At 31.5% G+C, this 18,368-nt stretch overlaps 1 protein-coding gene and 1 long non-coding RNA gene across 3 annotated transcripts in view; one reads left to right on the plus strand and one right to left on the minus strand.

Annotated features, from left to right (window-relative positions):
- Window positions 1-4,197, minus strand: part of orb (polyadenylation element binding protein orb) — a 40,917-nt gene extending 36,720 nt beyond the window's left edge. Inside the window, exons 1-2 of one of the 2 annotated variants that reach the window (XM_035357761.2) lie at window positions 3,999-4,197; window positions 2,313-2,472 (exon numbers count right to left, since the gene is read on the minus strand). In XM_035357761.2, coding sequence (XP_035213652.1) covers window positions 2,313-2,472; window positions 3,999-4,031 — 193 coding nt within the window. In that variant the 5' untranslated portion in view covers window positions 4,032-4,197. Of the gene's footprint in view, window positions 1-2,312; window positions 2,473-3,624; window positions 3,768-3,998 lie in introns of those variants that run through there. The other variant, XM_035357762.1, reaches the window with a different exon arrangement.
- Window positions 4,198-4,461: 264 nt separating this feature from the next.
- Window positions 4,462-18,368, plus strand: part of LOC118194986 (uncharacterized) — a 66,582-nt gene continuing 52,675 nt past the window's right edge. Inside the window, exon 1 of the long non-coding RNA XR_015044402.1 lies at window positions 4,462-4,601. This is a non-coding gene — a long non-coding RNA (uncharacterized LOC118194986). The remainder of the gene's footprint in view (window positions 4,602-18,368) is intronic.

An 18,368-nucleotide genomic window follows, 5' to 3' on the forward strand; every position in this document is an offset into this window, starting at 1 on the left:
AAACAGAATCTAGTCAAAACTAGCACAGTCTACTTCAAATACGAATGTAATAAGTACGATGACATAAAACTTAAGAAACTTCCAATATTTCAGAACAGTCCCAATTCCTTACATATTAGAAGCTGATAGACAGCCTTTATATCAAACACATCAGGATATATTAGCAATCTTAAGTTTTGAAATTGATTACTTAACAGATATAGTAGCTGTTGTATTACAAGCCTTAAAAAAAAAAAAAAAAAAAAAAAGACTGAATTTGAGAACACATATGGATATAAAAATAAAATTTGAATATAACAAATAACTCATTATATTTTAAAAAGTAAAATTTGAATTACGAAGACAAAAGCCAGAATTGCGAAATTCAGAATGTCCAAGAAGATATGAAAAAATATCTAGAACCAATGTTTACTGCATTGTGACTTATATGGAAAATTTCAAAAATTCTATTCAGTAGAAAGACCGATTTGGAGTAGACTTGATCTCTTAGATTTAGATATCCAGATTACAGAGATGACTGGAATAAGTCATATCAGTGATGCTGCTAAATATGTAAAATAAGAGTACTGCTCAAACATAATCCAAGTTATAAATTATGCTTACAGAGATGTACAAGACTTAATTTCTTCCTTTCAGCTATGTAAACCACAATGCAATAAACGGATTAATTTCATAAGTGTTGTTCTTTTTAATCGTTTCTTTCCCAGATAACCAGGATATTTAATAAGTGTATATGTAAATCATAAATAAGCCAATTAAAAAGAAAGTACTGTTAAGTAATAAAATATTTGAGTCAAGATAAGTTTCTAACGTTAGATTCTTTAATATTTACCATTTAAAACCATAAAAGAGAAATGAAATACATTTACCTTTCTTCAAAATAAAATCTCACCAGTTTAAAAAAGGCCTGCTGTGGGTAAGCATATTTTAATATAGCCATGAAAAGAAAGATGTTTAAATTATATAAACTAGATTTTAAATAACTTCAAATACATATAATTGTTATGCAAGTTAACTACAAATATGGTTGTATGAAATTATGTAAAAATTTCGTTAATATTTAATAATTTTTGTCCAAGGGAGGGTTTAATCCTAGTATCCAGTGCACAAGGGATTTGGCTACTTTATGACCAGCAGTAAACGGGACATATACGATGAGTAGTTAAACAGGTCATTTTGGTGTTGGCGATAATTTTCAAGATCGCGCCAAGGCTGCACCATATACTAGGATTTTACCCAAAGGAGTAATTTTGTTCTATTCTAAAAAAAATCAAAAGTTTACTATTTTTATTAGCTATAATCAGCTGATTCTCACAATGCTAGTATTTACAAGAAAGGCTAGTCAGTTTTGCTAAGACATATTAGATTTCATATTTCAATAAAGTCTTGCAGAAGTATTTGTTAAAATACTATACGACACCTAAGATACCAAAATCCACAAAAAACTGCCTAACACTTCCTGTATATAAAATATAGAATGTTGGTATTTACATGGATTGGAAAATTAAAAAACCTTCCTTTTTTCACTATAAGGAATCTAACTTTCCTGGTGCATTTCCAATAAGAAGTCTACCATTGTAGGGTAGATTTTGACAAGTCAGGATTTGTTACACTTCACAATAAATTCAACATAAATTGTGAAGAAATTTCCATCATGTTAAGGCTGCATACAAGAGAATTCAGGTTCCTTTTTTCAATATGCAGAAATTTTGTCCTTATAGCTAAACAGGGGTACAGTAATTTTGTTAAAAGTACAATGGAATAAATACTCTGTAAAATCTTAGTATACGGTGCATCCTTGGTGCAATTTTGAAAATTATCGCCAACACCAAAATGACCCGTTTAAATACTCATCGTATATGTCTCGTTTACTGCTCATCATAAAGTCGTCGCCAAATCCCTTGTGCACCGGATACTAGGATTAAACCAAATACTCAAACTTTCTTCTTAATTTACATTATCATTAGAATAAAATGGATGAAAATGAATTATACAATAGAATACATTAAATGCAGAAGAATCTAAATATTTTAAAATTTATGATCAATATTTTGTCCACATTTTAAGAATAAGATTTTAAAAATTAAGAGACTCCCTATCTTCGTTATCTGCAAAGCTACATTTCTTACATAAAATATGTCGCCGATATTAATAACAGATGAGGCAAAATAATAATCCCTACACATGATACTGCTATATATACTTATTTTTGTATAAATACATTAAGGAATTATTTTAAACACAAATAGATATACAAGACAAATTTAAACTGAAAAAAATAAGAGAAGAAAAACATTCATGAAACAAATTACCTTGGTTTGTCCTTCTGTTTATTGAATCACTGGTGTTAGTCAAATCTAAAGTATTTTCTAATATAGCATTTATCCTCTGATATATGTCTCCACTTTTAGGAAATTCAGTATTTGAATAATACCTATCATCGAATTCGGATGAACCATTGAAGAACTGCCCCTATAAATTTCATCCAAAATGAATTACAAAATCAAATGAGAACTATTCGATAAAATGTGCATATTTCTCAGATTTAATCATATATAGGTTATACACTGCACAGTAATATAGTAATGGTATTGTTGAAACAAATATTTGAAAATTTTTAAGAGGATTATTGTAAGTAATCCACTAACTGACAAAGTGAATCAAAGATGGAAACTAAATTTTTTCCCTATAATATTTAAATAGCATATGGCATTCAAGCACAGTATATTGAGATTTTTGTTAAATAAATTGTACTTCTAATTATTTCACAATATATCATAGATTAAAATTATAGACTTCTATTTCATATTAAGGAATATGTTTTTCCGGGATAAGTAAAAATAACTGCAAACTTTGCATAAAAATAGTTGCAACCATAGAACTTGAAACGAATTTCGCACAGTTATTTTCCATTTTAGTTTAAAAGTCTGAAATATGACCCAGTTAATGAATAAGATAATTTTAAAACACTGGTTTAACTACAAATGCAATATGTTGGAGACGACATGACATTAAGGCATTATATGAATTAAAGGGGACTATTATTACTATGAATTTTTTTAAAGTGATTATATATAACCATAATATGTAAATGCTTTATTACATATAATTTAGAACACAGCATTTCTTTTGTTACCAAGAGAAAGTTAACTATGCTTCTACATGTAGCCTTAGATTTGTGGTGAGATGCCCAAGTTTAGTAATTAAAAGCACTTCTAAGTAAATTTATAAAAAGATATTCCCTCGTTTTGTGAAATACTTATTAAAGCAATTAAAACTTAATTTTCAAAATAATGCACGAAATCGATAATTATGGTTGCAAGTCACCAGAACTATTTAAATATACATATTTTGGTACATGTATTTATCACCTACTCGTTACTTGCTTCTCATTACGTAACATAACTACTAAAGGGACGTTTTAAGTATTCCTTAAATAATTTAGAAAACTTAGAGAGAAAAGAATAATCAAAGATTTCAGGATACAAACATAAAATGGGATATCTTCCATAATTAACTTTTACTGAAAATTTACATAAAAATAAGCAAATGCAAGAAATGAACAAAAGTTTCGGTAAAAGACTGAAGGATTAGCTTTACAGACATACAATTCTGGTAACCTACAGACTAATTTTGCAAACTACGCGATTCTTTTTCCTCTTCTCGTGATCATCATCGATCAATATTGGTTTCGGTTACTCCCACCATATGAAGACTTTTTGAGATTTATTATCAGTATTACACAATATATAAGTAATAACAATACTAAAATATGGTAAGAAAAATGTTCTTTTTTCAAAGATTTATTTTAGTTAATAACCACGTGCAGTTCCTTAATGCGCAAAGCTGGGCGTCAACACACCACGTGATGTTTTGCTTGCTTATTAGCTTCCTGCATATATACATAAAACAAATAATACATTTATAATTACTTTTTCGTAAATTATCATTAATTTATACATATATCACACAGGAAGTGAAAAATAAAATAAACTTACATTGCTCATTGATACGGACATGTTGCCCCACATGAAAGCCGACAGGAACTTTTTAAAATAAAAGTCTTAATAAATTCTTAAGAATATCAAATTAAAAATAATCCTGCTTTTATATTAACAATAAGGCGGTTACGGAACCGCTGTAGAGTGCGTAAAAGCAAACCTCTGACTACACACTTCTCGGTTTTATTATTCCTCTTAACTGAGACACAAGGAAGAAAAGCCTCGTAGCATGTGTTTAAAGAGGTGAACGATGATTCGATAAGGCAAAAATTTGCATAGTTCTGTACGGAACATTGAAAATGTAAACCCTCAAGTCGTTGCCGAACTACACTGCAAAATGAGCTAGACCTGAATCTACCAGCTGTTCACGTGGAGTCAGTACGGCTTGCCGGGATAAGTACGTGTACTAAATGCGGAGTACGGGTTTTTCAGCGCAGCAGCGAAACCAGCGATATTGTTTCTTTTCTTCCGGCGGAGAGCTACCGAGGGAGGTTCCGGAGGAGCAAAGACCGGCGTCGCGGTGACTGGATCTATCCGAGACCGTCGACGTAACTCATGAGCAGACGACATACTGCTTTCTGCGCAAGTGCGAATTGCCAAGTAGGTAAAAATTATTTCACGTTTGAGCACATGATATAGTTTTTATTTCTCCTGTTTTGAAAATACTCTCACATTCCCTAATTACAACAATAAAGGAACGCGTTTCGATTGTTTGCCGAAATTAAAAAAATATGTTTATTGAGAAACATTCAAGCAATGCGCAGTCATCCTGCGATAACGAGGTAAGCATATATTATTCATAATTCTGTACGACTTGTATTGTAACTGAAAAAAAGTGGTCTATTATTTAAGTGTATGACAGATATATTTCAATGCCGGTTTCTCTACCCAACAAATTAAATGTAAAACGTAGTATCTGACTCGCAGATATTGCAAGGCTCTCATTGGTTACTACGTATGGCGGGATAAGGAAATCAACATTCTGTAATGATTTCGTTAATTGAATGCATATTATAATTTCACTTACCATATCATACTTAGTTCTGTCGAAGTTTTAAAAGATTAAATGTTCACAATAATGTCAACTGTAGGAACGAATCAATAATTATTCTCTGCTTATTCCAACAAAAAGTTAAGAATATTCTCTTATGTGATGGAATTGCGTCAAAGGATATTCAGCGTGAAGTACTTTTAAATATTTAATTAGTTCATACTGTTCGAAAGCAAACTAACTGAACGTTATTGCCAGATTTTTAGCTAACTTTTAATATTGTATAATGATAATTAAATTATAATACGTGTACATAAAATATTTCACAGTAATTTGTTTTATATAATATATATATATATATATATATATATATATATATAAGAAAGAAACATAACAATAGGCTAAAAATTAAAAACAAAATTTTTTTAAACCCGTCCTGCGCTATAGCTGCAGGATTGAAGTAAAATAAACTTAAAGCATCTTAAAGTTAAAATTAAATTTGAATCGAAACAATTTGATTCCAGTTTAATTTTAACTTTAGATGCTTTAAGTTTATATGTAAAAAGAAAATTTCATAGTAATTTTCTTATCCAAATTAAAAAAAAAAAAAAAAAGGTTTCAGATTTTAAATTGCATCTAAAGGGGCGTTTTTTTAACGTTTTGTGTATAACCTTTATTTATTCAATATCATGTTCTTTGCATTTATACCATAAAATTCTGTTCAACAGCAATGTCGCAAAATAATTTTAAAATGAGCATACCTTTAGAATTTCCGATACACAGTTCCGCGCACTGGAGATAAAAAGGTCCCCCCCCCCCTCGTAGAGTGTTTGTTGCCATTGCTCGCTTTTAAATCGTTGAGTTTGTTAAACAAAAATTCGAAATCGATAATAAAACAAATTACAAATTTTAAATTTGGGCTTTCAGATGGATTCAATTGGATGGCTCTAGGTATCGTTGTTTTATCACAATGCGAGAAACATGACATTGGCCGGTCGACGGGATAATATGTAAGTACCGTAATTTTTCAAAGACCAAAGTCAGAATTCTTGTCATAAATTTTATACTGCTTTTTAGTATCTCCATGAAAGAATTATCGGTACTTGTCTTCTATAGCGGCTTTGGCGAGAATGTTGATTTGGTGCATTTATGCACTGGTTAGAAACAAACGGTTTCCGATCTGTGCATATGCAAGAAACAAGAGTTTACATTTACCGATCTTCGCATGTGTTTTTTTTCTGTCACTTTTAATGCATATTGGTTTCCGTCTATTTTTCGTGGTTCACGTTTATTCGGCTTGTGAAATTTTTCGTTTTTAAAGTACTGCAGATTTTCTTTGTAAATATTTATTATGCTTACTATTTTCAATCTACCATCAACTGAAAAAGGTGCTGTAGCTTTTTCCAAGAAAAATGTATTTTATCAAGCGAGAGAATTTTCACGTATGCAGGTATAGGTTAAATAATATGCAGTTATACAGCATTTGGTAATGCAATACTCACTACCAAGTTGACCATGATAATGTGTTTGAAGCGTTGTTAGCAGCAGTTGTTGAAAAGTAGCCAGCAGAAGAAATTTGTAAAAAATTAATTTTCCTGTATGTTATTTTTTAAAAAGAAATTGCTAACAAAATTGTATCAATATGTATAAAGAAGAAAGTATGTGTGTTTGTCCTCTAATAACTCTGTCATTACTATAGCTATCGTCGTCAAACTTTCTGCGATGCTTTTATGGGTCCTGGAAAAGGTCGACGCCCACTTTTTTCTCCAAAAAAGTAGCTAAAATTAGAGGTATTAATTAAAAACTTGGAAAAACGTAATTTTCGCCTTCATTTTTCCCAGTGGCAACAGGCTCGCAATTTGAAGATGAAAATTTGCTTTATTTTGAAAGTTGTTGTTACTGCTCGCTTTCAAATCCTAGAGCTTGTTAATAAAAAAATTTCTAATTTTTACGTTGAAATAAAAATAGCATTGCCAAACATTAAATACATTATTCCCGTTTCCAAAAGTTCGTGGAAAGCCATTTAGACTATTCCCATCTTCGTACGACTGTAATCAGCTGAAATATTAATTAAAAACTTTGAAAACACTAATTTTCTCATTCATTTTCCGAGTGGCAACAATTTCGCGCGTTGGAAATAAAAATGTTTTACTCCGAAAAGTGTTGCTACTGCTCGTTTTTAAATCGTAGAATTTGTTAATCAAAACTTGATAGGTTTTACAAACTCTATACACATAAAGAAGAATGTCTGTTTGTGTGTTTGTTCGCGTTATTGATTTCTGATCAATTATGATAATATTTTTTCCATATTTAATCGACCAAAATTGAATATAGGTGAAATATTGGATGGAAATTAGCCTTTACGACCATTTATTTAATTAGAAAGACGGAAATCATTAAAGACTGCGTGCCGTTGTTGTTGATATAATGAGAGAGAATTAGCTTATTTTTATATCGAATTTTTTGTGGGTTCCATATCGCATCAGACTGAAAAATGTATGACTATGAATCGTATTTTTTTCATCGTTATTAAAGAAGGATTACAGCGGTATCGTTCTCTCTGTTGTTAGACGCATTACTCTCAGTCTAACTTAACTGGCATCGGGTACTTCCGGTAGTATAAAACTAAAGAAAAGTTCATATTAAAATCTGTTACAGAATGATAAAGTTGGGTTAAAACTTTAAAGCTGTAATTCATTGCTAGTTAACTAATATTCTTTTGCTTTGCTTTACATTTTTAGGGAACTGAAGTAACTAGATTGATTCTAACTGTGCAATAATTCATTATTCATGATGTAAATTAATAAAACTAAAGTTAAATCGGTGTGTTTAAACTTTAGACGTTTCTTTATGGATGAGATTTGATCGTAATAAAGTGACAGTTAACGTTTTTGCATTTTTAGATAAATCTGAGATAATTTTTTCTAATTTAATCTAAGGTAATTCTTAAGTAATTTTTCGTTTAAAGCAGCTTTACTTACATTAAACTTTACTTTACTTACATTAAAAAATAAATTTTCTTTACTTTACTTACATTAAAAATTAATTTTTAATGTAGTAATTTAAAAATTAATTTTTAATGTAGTAATTAAATTAAAAATTAATTTTTAATGTAAGTAAATTAATTTTTGCTTTACTTTACTTACATTAAAAAATAAATTTTCTCGTGATATATGTAAATTATTCTAAAATTCATTTATTTGATTTACATTGGAAGGAAGAAAATACTTGCTTAAATTCATACATCATGGAATCGTTTCTTCATTGTGTTAGTCTAAAAGAAAGCATCCAACTGAAAAATGTATAACTATGAATCGTATTTTTCGCATCGTTTATAGAGAAAGATTACATAGGTATTGTTCTCTCTGTTGTTAGACGCATTACTCTCAATCTAACTTGGCGTTGGGTACTTCCGCTTGTTAAAAATAAGGAAGATAATTTAAAAATTTATTTAATTAAATACTATGATCTATTATACAATTATTAAACAGTCAGTTTCGTTTTGGTGAGTGCGTAAAATCTGGCAACAAATCGCACCTTCTTAAGGATTCTTAAGACAAATTGCGCCTTTTTTTTCATGCCAAGGCCAGTACGGAAGAGGAATACCGAATCATCTTTTCATAATTAATTAATTTTCCAACAAATCTGTTAACGCGAGCAGTAGATAATTTTTTTTATAATTTAAAATTTCGAAAAGATGTTAGTATTTTCGTATAAACAGGAAATCTCTGCCGAAATCAGCTCTGAACAACGAGTTTCTTTTTTTTTTTTTTTTTCCAATGAAATAGCGAGAAAATGTTTATATGCATTGACTTCAGTGAGCAGAATACTTTTTAATGCATAGGAAAATAACACATTGGGGAAGGGAATAAAAGTGACGAGTAAGATAGAACGATTTCAGCAGTTTAATCCATAGTTTATTATTTTTTTAAAAAAGCATGTATCTTTTCGACGCGCCGGATGTCCCTTAGAAGATGAAATATTCCGCAGTGTCATAAAATACATTTTACAGGACCATCTTCTTTTGAGTGTCCACATTCTTATGTGGGACGACATGAAACACATTTAATACATCGTGGTTTGTTACAGTGTCTCAAAAAAGTGATGGGACACTTGTGCTTTACAAAAGGAAACTGCAATAAAATAAATTTAAAAAACATGTCAAATTTTTTGTGGGTGTGTTTCATACTTAAATTTAGTAACAATTATTACATAACATACATTTTCTCAAAATATTAAAATATTAATTTAATAAAAATACAATTGTTTAGAACGGAGCAGAAAATGGCTCACTTAAGTGATGGGACACTTACTTTTCCATCAAATATTTAACCAAAAATTTTACTTTTTAAAAGGTTTTAATATTTTGTTGGATTTCCTTTTACTTTTAAAACATGATTTAATCTTCTTGGGATGGATTCGACTAATTTTTTTGTGATTTCTGGAGTGATTTTACCCCATTCTTCTTGAAGCACCGATTTTAATTGTTGTTTTGAAGAAATGGTGTGTTTGCGAATTCTTGATTCCAATTCTTGCCAAATCTCTATGGTATTTAATTGTGAAGATTGTGGGGTGTTTTTATTATTTCAGGACAGTTATACCAGGACATATTCAGGACAGTTATTATATTCAGGACAGTTATACCAGGACAGTTATACCCAAGCACAGTGCTTTGAACGTTAGACTCTGGCTGCCAGAGTCTAACGTTCAAAGCACTGTGCTTGGGGTCATTGTCCTGGTAGAATTTAAAATCGTTATGAAGGTTAAATTTTCGTGCTGACGATTTCAAATTTTGATTTAAAATGTCAATATACTTGTACTGATCCATTATACTGTCAATAAAAACAAGATTACCAACTCCAGCAGACGACATACACCCCCATACCATAACTCCTCCTCCACCATGTTTTACTGTTGGCACCAAGTTCTGTTTGCGAAATTCTTCCCTGGGTTTTCTCCACACCAAGATTCTACCGTCAGATCCAAATATATTAAATTTACTCTCATCAGCAAATATAACTTCATTCCAGTAATCAGAATTCTTATTTATGTTGGATTTTGCGAAAGCCAGTCTGAGTTTTCTATTCTTTTCACTTACGAAGAATTTTTTCCTGACTGCTCTACCGTGATATCCAGTAGATCGAATTACTCTTCTAATAGTCTCAGAATTAACAATTACTCCATATAATGCTTGTAAATCAGCAGCAACTTTAGGAGCACTCATTCTTGGATTTTTTAAAAATATTTCGAACGATAATTCGCTTTATTCCATTGGATAGCTCTTGATGGTCGGCCAGGTCTTCTTTTATCCTGAATCATATGATTCTTTTTATATCGTTTAATGATATTGAAAACTGTTGAATGACTGAAGTTAACTGTTTCAGTAGTTTCTCTAATAGATTTTCCACGTTCAATATGCAAATTAATAACTAATTTTCGAATTCCAGGCAAAGTTTCTTTTCGTATAGCATTCATGGCTGCACAGAGCTAAAAAACACAAAAATTCCAAAACAAACTGGAGAGAAATACTGCAGACGATTTTATAAATTATTGGCAATTGCTTTTGAGTAAAAATAAATACCCCAAAAGATATTTTTATTGCTTACTTCAGACGATTTTTGTTGCATAGTACGTAGTGTCCCATCACTTAAGTGAGCCATTTTCTGCTCCGTTCTAAACAATTGTATTTTTATCAAATTAATATTTTAATATTTTGAGAAAATGTATGTTATGTAATTATTGTTACTAAATTTAAGTATGAAACACACCCACAAAAAATTTTACATGTTTTTTAAATTTATTTTATTGCAGTTTCCTTTTGCAAAGCGCAAGTGTCCCATCACTTTTTTGAGACACTGTATATGTGTTTGATCTACGCCCATATTCTTAGCATTTGTGATAATGGACCGGACCTAGTTTGGAGCGATAAACCACTTTATATAACGTAACAACTTAACCACGTTAAGTTAATATTCATATATTTTAATATGAATATTAACTTATTCATATATTCTTTTCCCCTCCTCGTTTTTACTGATTTCTACCAGAAGCATTAGAAGGGGAATAACATTACGATTTTTAAATTTAGTGAGTTGTCTTACTTTGATGAAACGGATATTTTGAGCTTTTAGCTCTTCTTCTAGTATATCGGCAGAATCAAGGTTTGATAGTAATTTCTAAATCACAGCTTTGATTGGTTTGTCCGATTTCAGTGCATGAGTATGATATTGAATGCCTTTTTCGTTGAAAAATCTTGTAACATTTTACGATAAACTTAGAATGGGGAAGTTAAATATTTAAATTTTCTCCTTTTAGATTTCCTATTATATTTTTCTTGCGCAATGGTTCAGTTTGCTTTTTTAAGTCTTTCCAGTTAAACTTTCCTTCAGAAACAACAAATAGAGGTATTTTATTAGCTGTTTTGTATGGTTGAATGACGTTCACAGCATCTGCTTTCTCGCGATCCTTTGTTTCGCCAGTGATGGTTTCATGTTCCATTTCAGCCGCTCAACCGGGATGTTCGCGACGCTGACTGCGGCACCGAAGGGCCTGGGTTCGATTCCCGGAGACGGCATGGATGTTTATAAATGTATAATATCTGTGCGGCGTGGAGGGCAGTCTAAATATACGGCAAGCCGAAAGTCTTGTGCAAAGGTTGGTTTTAAGGGAAAGGAGTGGAAAAGTCTCCTACCCCAAGGTGTTCTTCATCAAAACTGAGAGGGGAACTGAGAAAATTCGTACTGTCAACCTATATTGTGCTCAAAGTTTCGTGGTCTTGTGTTGATGTTACTGTTAGACTAGTGAGATAAGTCACAACAACAATATGTTCCATTTCTTCTGCTTGGGGCGGGGTTTCATATCTGTTCTCTGGATCATTGTCTGGTTGAGAAGTTTGACTTCCAGATCTTTTATGCTTTCTTTTGGGTTTAATCCAATTTTCATTATTTTTTGGGCTTTTAGTTCGTCGGGCGTCGCTAATTGCTTCGAATGTTTTCGTTTTTTGATAAATTTGCTATCTGTACAAATCATATCCTGCGCTCTGGGTGGGATCTTACTAGTATTGTTTATGATGGCAATAATTGATTCTTTCATGTGTGTATAAGCAATTAAATTGAAAGTATCTTGGCCACCAAGTGGAATTTCACTTTGCTTGTGAAGCAGTTGATTAATATGGGTGCCTGCAGTCACAGCAACACTGGTTAGAACATCGGTGGGTATGTTCTCAAATCCTGTCTTCTTTAGGATTCCAAGTCCAACAAGTCCTTATTTTTGCGCTATTTCTTGTGTTTGATCCGAGACCATTATCGAACGCACACGACGGGAAAGTCCCGGTATTTAATTAATTACTTTGTCTCGTTGCATCTGCTTTAATAGATTCGCAATTCAAAACACTGTCAGCAAACGTTGGGATGGGAGTTCGGTAGACATACAAACAAAAAAGTCTTCAATTCGTTAGCTATTACGCAAACGTTAGTTATATTTGCAATGTCTTTTAATGCTGAATCCTCTCCGAATAAAATAGCATTAATAAAGTGATTTTTCTTCTAAAGAATTCAGTCTTTGGAAAAAAAGGGTCATATATCTAACTAAAATTAGTAAATATATTTAGAGAATTACATTACATATTTTTTCACTTTTTAAATTTACGCAAGATATATAACGTTCTCATGTTGGCCTAAATGTATATTTACCTAGTATCACATAAAATGCTTCGTTATTCCACCCGGACCATCTTTACTGATAAACCTTATCTAACTTCGAAAAAGCCCTTAAAATCTGAACCCTCTCAAATTTATTTATTTTTTAATTTTACTTTCCAAATGTGTTTGTGTTATTAATTTCTTTAGACTAAATTCCTCAGTTTCGTTTCTAAACTTCAGATGCTTTGATGAAATGCTGACTATCTTGTCTTGTCCTATTTATTATCTGCATTCCTCTAGGACCTATTCCATCATTTCAAGTGGGACGCGCTTTTGTAAAATCTTTCCCGAGGATTGATTTCCATCTGACTCGATCCAAAACGCAGCTTGTATGCTTATTTACGTAACAGAATTCTCTGAATTCTCTTCTTTTACTTTCCAAATGTGTTTGTGTTATTAATTTCTTTAGACTAAATTCCTCAGTTTCGTTTCTAAACTTCAGATGCTTTGATGAAATGCTGACTATCTTGTCTTGTCCTATTTATTATCTGCATTCCTCTAGGACCTATTCCATCATTTCAAGTGGGACGCGCTTTTGTAAAATCTTTCCCGAGGATTGATTTCCATCTGACTCGATCCAAAACGCAGCTTGTATGCTTATTTACGTAACAGAATTCTCTGAAAATGTGCTCTTTGAAATAAAGAACCTTTTTGAGTAAAATCATAAGAGCTTACAATAGTTTCTACGATGCGTCTCTCTTCTAGCTGAGATCTTATTATGATATTTTTTGAGCAGGTAACTTTTCCCCGAAAAAAGTATCTGCTACAGAATCGCCTCGTTGCAAAATTTGACTCAAGATGGAAATGTAGTATCTTAAACCTTGAAACGAACTGTCGCCGTTCTAAATCAGAAATAACAATAAATATAGAACAAAAGAGAACTAGGGTCAGAGCCGGTGCGACAGTCGTGATCGCACCAGATGAAAAAATTTAACGGCAATAAAATTTTAAGAATTTGGTGGGGACCGGACGGCAGAAAGTTGGCGCCAGCCCCGAAGAGAATATTTTGTTTACCTATCTCAAAGACCAAGACTCATTTTGAAATTATGGGATTGCAAAAAATTTTCTAAATCATGAAAAGAAATGAGATCAGTGTGTAAGAGGATTTAAAGCAAGTTTTTATGATCGAAAACTATTCCAACAAGAGAGCTAACGACAAGTGGAACTTTTGCGAGCTAAAACAGCTGAACTGGCATAGCTTAGATATTAATGACAACAAATATAGTGAAGGTTGACTTGCATTTTTTAAACTTCAGTATAATATTGTATGAAAGTGTAGTGCGATTAAAGTGCATATGTATACGACAATGTTTGTATTTAATTCAGTAAAGAGCTATAAGAGTTACTATGGAAAGCTCGTAATAGAAAGTAAAAACGTAAGAACATTGCCTATTGATTATAAATCACATAATAACGCTTGGATAATGCTTGATGCTTTAGACAACTGACTAAAAGATCTAGATTAAAAAAAAAATTATTACAAAGGAGGTAACTTCTGTTACTATTAGTCATAATGCATGAAGTCATAGTCAACTACATAATCAATGTTGAATGCTTACCATCTTATACCACCGTTAAACTATTGCCGATGGATTGAGGCATAATTCAAAATCACATTATCATGAAATATACACGAAGCTGCTTTATTTTCGATAAACACACATATTACTGAATGTTAATGACTTCTATTCTGCATGGGATTGGATTGGATTATTTAATTATGGCAAAACACACGAAGGTTATCTGCCTAAAGGGAGGGATGCCTTCGTGGAGGACTTTCTAAGGGAAACTGGCTCGTTACACATGGGGAAAACCACTAAAACGCCCATGCAGCCAGCCCGTTCGCGGGATTCGAACCTCGGACCGAATTACCAGTGTTCAGCGTCTTTACCGCTCGGCCGCTGGTGGGCACGTATTCTGCATGGGATGCTGTGAAACATACCATAATAGCCAGCTGGTTTCACCATTCATTCACGAACATGGAAACGCGAGAAACCCAAAGAGTAAACCCAATTTCTTCATTTGGGAAAAAATTCAAATGTGATAACCTAATATTAGCAGATCATGTTCAATTGAAAATGATTTATAAGTTTGTAGACGGTTAAGTGACAACGGAATTGCTAGGGTTATCAGGAAATTTTGAAACGAGAAATATCAGTTTTCATTTCTGGAACATGTTTAGGACCGACGGATAAGTCAGTTGTGCAATCAGTCGAATCTCTCGTGCGTTCATTCTTCTGCAGCTTTTCATCAGAAGAAGAACTGCAGTGCTTGTTATAAATAAAAATTTGGCAAAAATGCTTAAAATTAATAGGGGTAAACAGACATCTATTCCTTTTGTAGCAATGTATGCATTTATAAGAAATTTGAAATTACTGTACAAGTACCAAAAAATATTTCTTCTTAAGAAGTTTTCAGTTTCTATATTATTTCTTCTTTCACATATTAAAGGTGCCTTTTTAGAATATTTCGATACTTAAAAGTTGACTTTTTGGAACATTTGATATTTCGAGCAATTTCTACGGGTACGAATTAATGAGAGTTCACTGAAAATTAAGGGAGAAAAGCCTAATTTGGAACAATTTTGTATTTTTCACTATATAGAAGGACGGAGGAAGTGCCATTTAAAATTAAGTAGTAGAAAAATGTACCTTCAAAATAGAACCATTTATTAAATTTTAAAAATTATTTATAACGGTGAAAAATGAATTTTAAAAATTCATCATCGGTTCAATTTAGGAACCCGGTTTCCTTATTTGAACCGCTAGTTTCCTAAATTGGACCATGAGCTTTCTTAACGGAAATTACAACAAAAGAACCTTTTAATTGCAGCACTAACCCCTGCACACCGAGTATGTATCCAAGCGGAACTGATTTTTGCTAATAGAGACACTTTGGCTACTACAGATAAGAACTTTCCTTCTTGCGGAAATATTTCTGCAATTAGCTTCTAAAATAAGTTTTAAGCATGCTTACGCATACTTCATCTCGGAGACGAATGGTTACCATTCCCGTAAGTTTTTCAAAGGGTAGCATTCTAGGGTTAATTATAATTTATCCATGAAAAAATGTCGTTGCCAAAATTGGACCGGTTCAATTTCGGCAAAATTGGGAAACTTGAATATTTAATGCTTGATATTGTACAGAAACGACAAACTAACATAACCTCGTAAAATTATAACTGCAAACTGTAGATAAATAAGCAAGTTTTGTGATGGTATAATAAGACATGTAATTACTTACGTTTAGACGAATTAACTGCTTCCACACTTATGTCGAAATAACAGATTTTTTTCTTTAAACCTCATCTACATCTGCGTATAACAAAATGCCTATCTCAAATCTCGCAGATATCATCAGTCTTTGTATATCATAGCGGTCCAAATAAGGCTACGGTCTCAAATTAGGCTACCTTTCCCTATGAGTTAATACAAACTAACTTATCTTTAAAGAAACTTTCCTGTGTAGTTTTCTTAAACTGGATTTCGTAAAGTTTGCACAACACATAGAACACCAAAATACTTGTAAGATAAAAGTTTTAAATATCAAATTTTTTTAAGTCTGTTTTAACTACGCAAGTTACCCTCTTATTATCTGAGGATAGTGCATATCTCTAGTTTGAATTTGTTTTCTGTTCATTATGTCTTACCTAATTGTTTTCGTCTGTTTCCTTTCAAAATCTTAGTTGTGTAATGCTTGGTGATACTAATTTAATTATGCTCATCCATGGGAATAAAAAGAAAAAGATAATTCAAATTCTGATCGATAATTTTAAAATCGGAGCCATTTTGTACTCAATCATGCATTACAGACAAAATTTGATGTGTTTATCTGGAGAAAAATTATAGCAGAAAAGATTTTTTTTTTTTTTTTCCAAAAGACCTCTATTAAACAATTTTTCTCTTCTGCATTTAACTTGCAAAATATTAGCATATAATTCTTAGTGTTCTGCTATTTTAAAAATGGGACTATTAAAATGCATTAAATACAGTGGGGAAATGCTTAATTTGCTAAAATGGCGAAATGCTTAATTTGCTTATTCATGAATGTTTGTAATGAGATAATAGCCTAACAAACAATATGTATGACTGCAATATTTCAAAAACTTGAATTACAAATAAAGAAGAGTAATAGAATTGCAATTTGCAATTAATTGCAATTTGCTATAAAAATGTATTTGATGCTTTTTAAATGTTATGCAATTAAAAATATAATAATTTTGGATAGCAGTATTTAGCAGTAACGTTGACGTTTCTTAATATGACCTATTTCGATCACATAAATGTATATACTTATTTTCTAGTTTCTACATTTCAAATAACGGTAGATTATCATGATCACTTAAAGCACCTTTTAAAATCGATAACTTTTCCCTGCATACTGATTTCACAGAAGAACTTTGAATAATATACACAATAACTTGCTACACGACTTAAAATATCTCCTTTCCGTTGAACAGTATATCATAAAAATCTTTTTTTCACTTTTTATTTTCCTTTTATCATGAACATATATTGAACTAAACAATGAAAGCAAAAATAGGCTTAAATAAAATAGCAAGAGCTATAAGTTCAAATATTCACTTTTATGCTAGTTTCTTATCATCTCCTCTCTCTCTGTCATATCTAACGTATATATTTATTTTTAATTTCTATTTCCTGAAAGAATGGTAGATTACAATGATCACTTCATTCAAATAATACATTTTCAAAAATCAATAGTCTTTTTTTGTTGACTGCACAGAAAATCTTTAAATAATATACAGTAGCATATGCTGCGTATGTACTTTGAAACTTCCTTTTTGTTAAATAGGATACTCTGGCTAATAATCCCTTTTTTTTTTTAGTCCAAAGGGATTTGAATCACGAAGGACTATTAGTTTCGTTTTGGCATTTTGCGTCGGACTCATAAATGTCGGTTCACTTTTCAAACTGTTGCCATAAAATGTTAGAGTCCTGCATTATATTTGAAGAAATTAAATAATGAAAATCTGCGTAAATGTATGTATATTTCTCACATTGTCATAAAATAACGGTACATAGAGTCATCGAATTTTGAATAACGTAATCCTCCAACGAATATGAGCATGTGGAAGACCAAATTTGAAATTTGAAATTTGAAATTTGTTTTATGATCGATTTTCTATTTTTTAAAACTTTGACGAATTTTTGATTAACAAACTCAAGGATTTCAAAGCGAGCAATGGCAACGTTGTGCAGAAAAAACATTTTTATCTCCAGCGCGTGAGTCTCTGTATCGGAAATTCTAAAGATATGCTCGTTTTAAAACTATTTTGCGATATTGCTGTTGCACTGGATCTTATGGTTTAAGTGCGAGGAACATGATATTTAATAAAGAAAGGTAACACACAAAATGTTAAAAAACGCCCCTTTGGACGTAATTTAAAATCTGAAACATTTCAGATTTTTTTTTTTTTTTTTTTTTTTTTTTTTTTTTAGAACTGCACGAAACATAATTTGATAGACGACAGACGACTTTCTTCGTGTACACTGAGAAAAAAAAACAAAATATCAATTCTATATCTTCCGATCTACTGAGCCGATTGACGAAACTCAAACTGCGTTTTTCATGTCTTGAAAGCGCAACTTAAGATATGTATTAGATTTATATATAGCACTGTTCTAATATCTGTATTTTGACGCAAAAGCGGACGTT

Source organism: Stegodyphus dumicola, chromosome 12 (assembly GCF_044657685.1).
Source record: "Stegodyphus dumicola isolate Sdum_Otavi_A_Nest chromosome 12, ASM4465768v1".
Lineage (NCBI taxonomy): Eukaryota > Metazoa > Arthropoda > Arachnida > Araneae > Eresidae > Stegodyphus > Stegodyphus dumicola.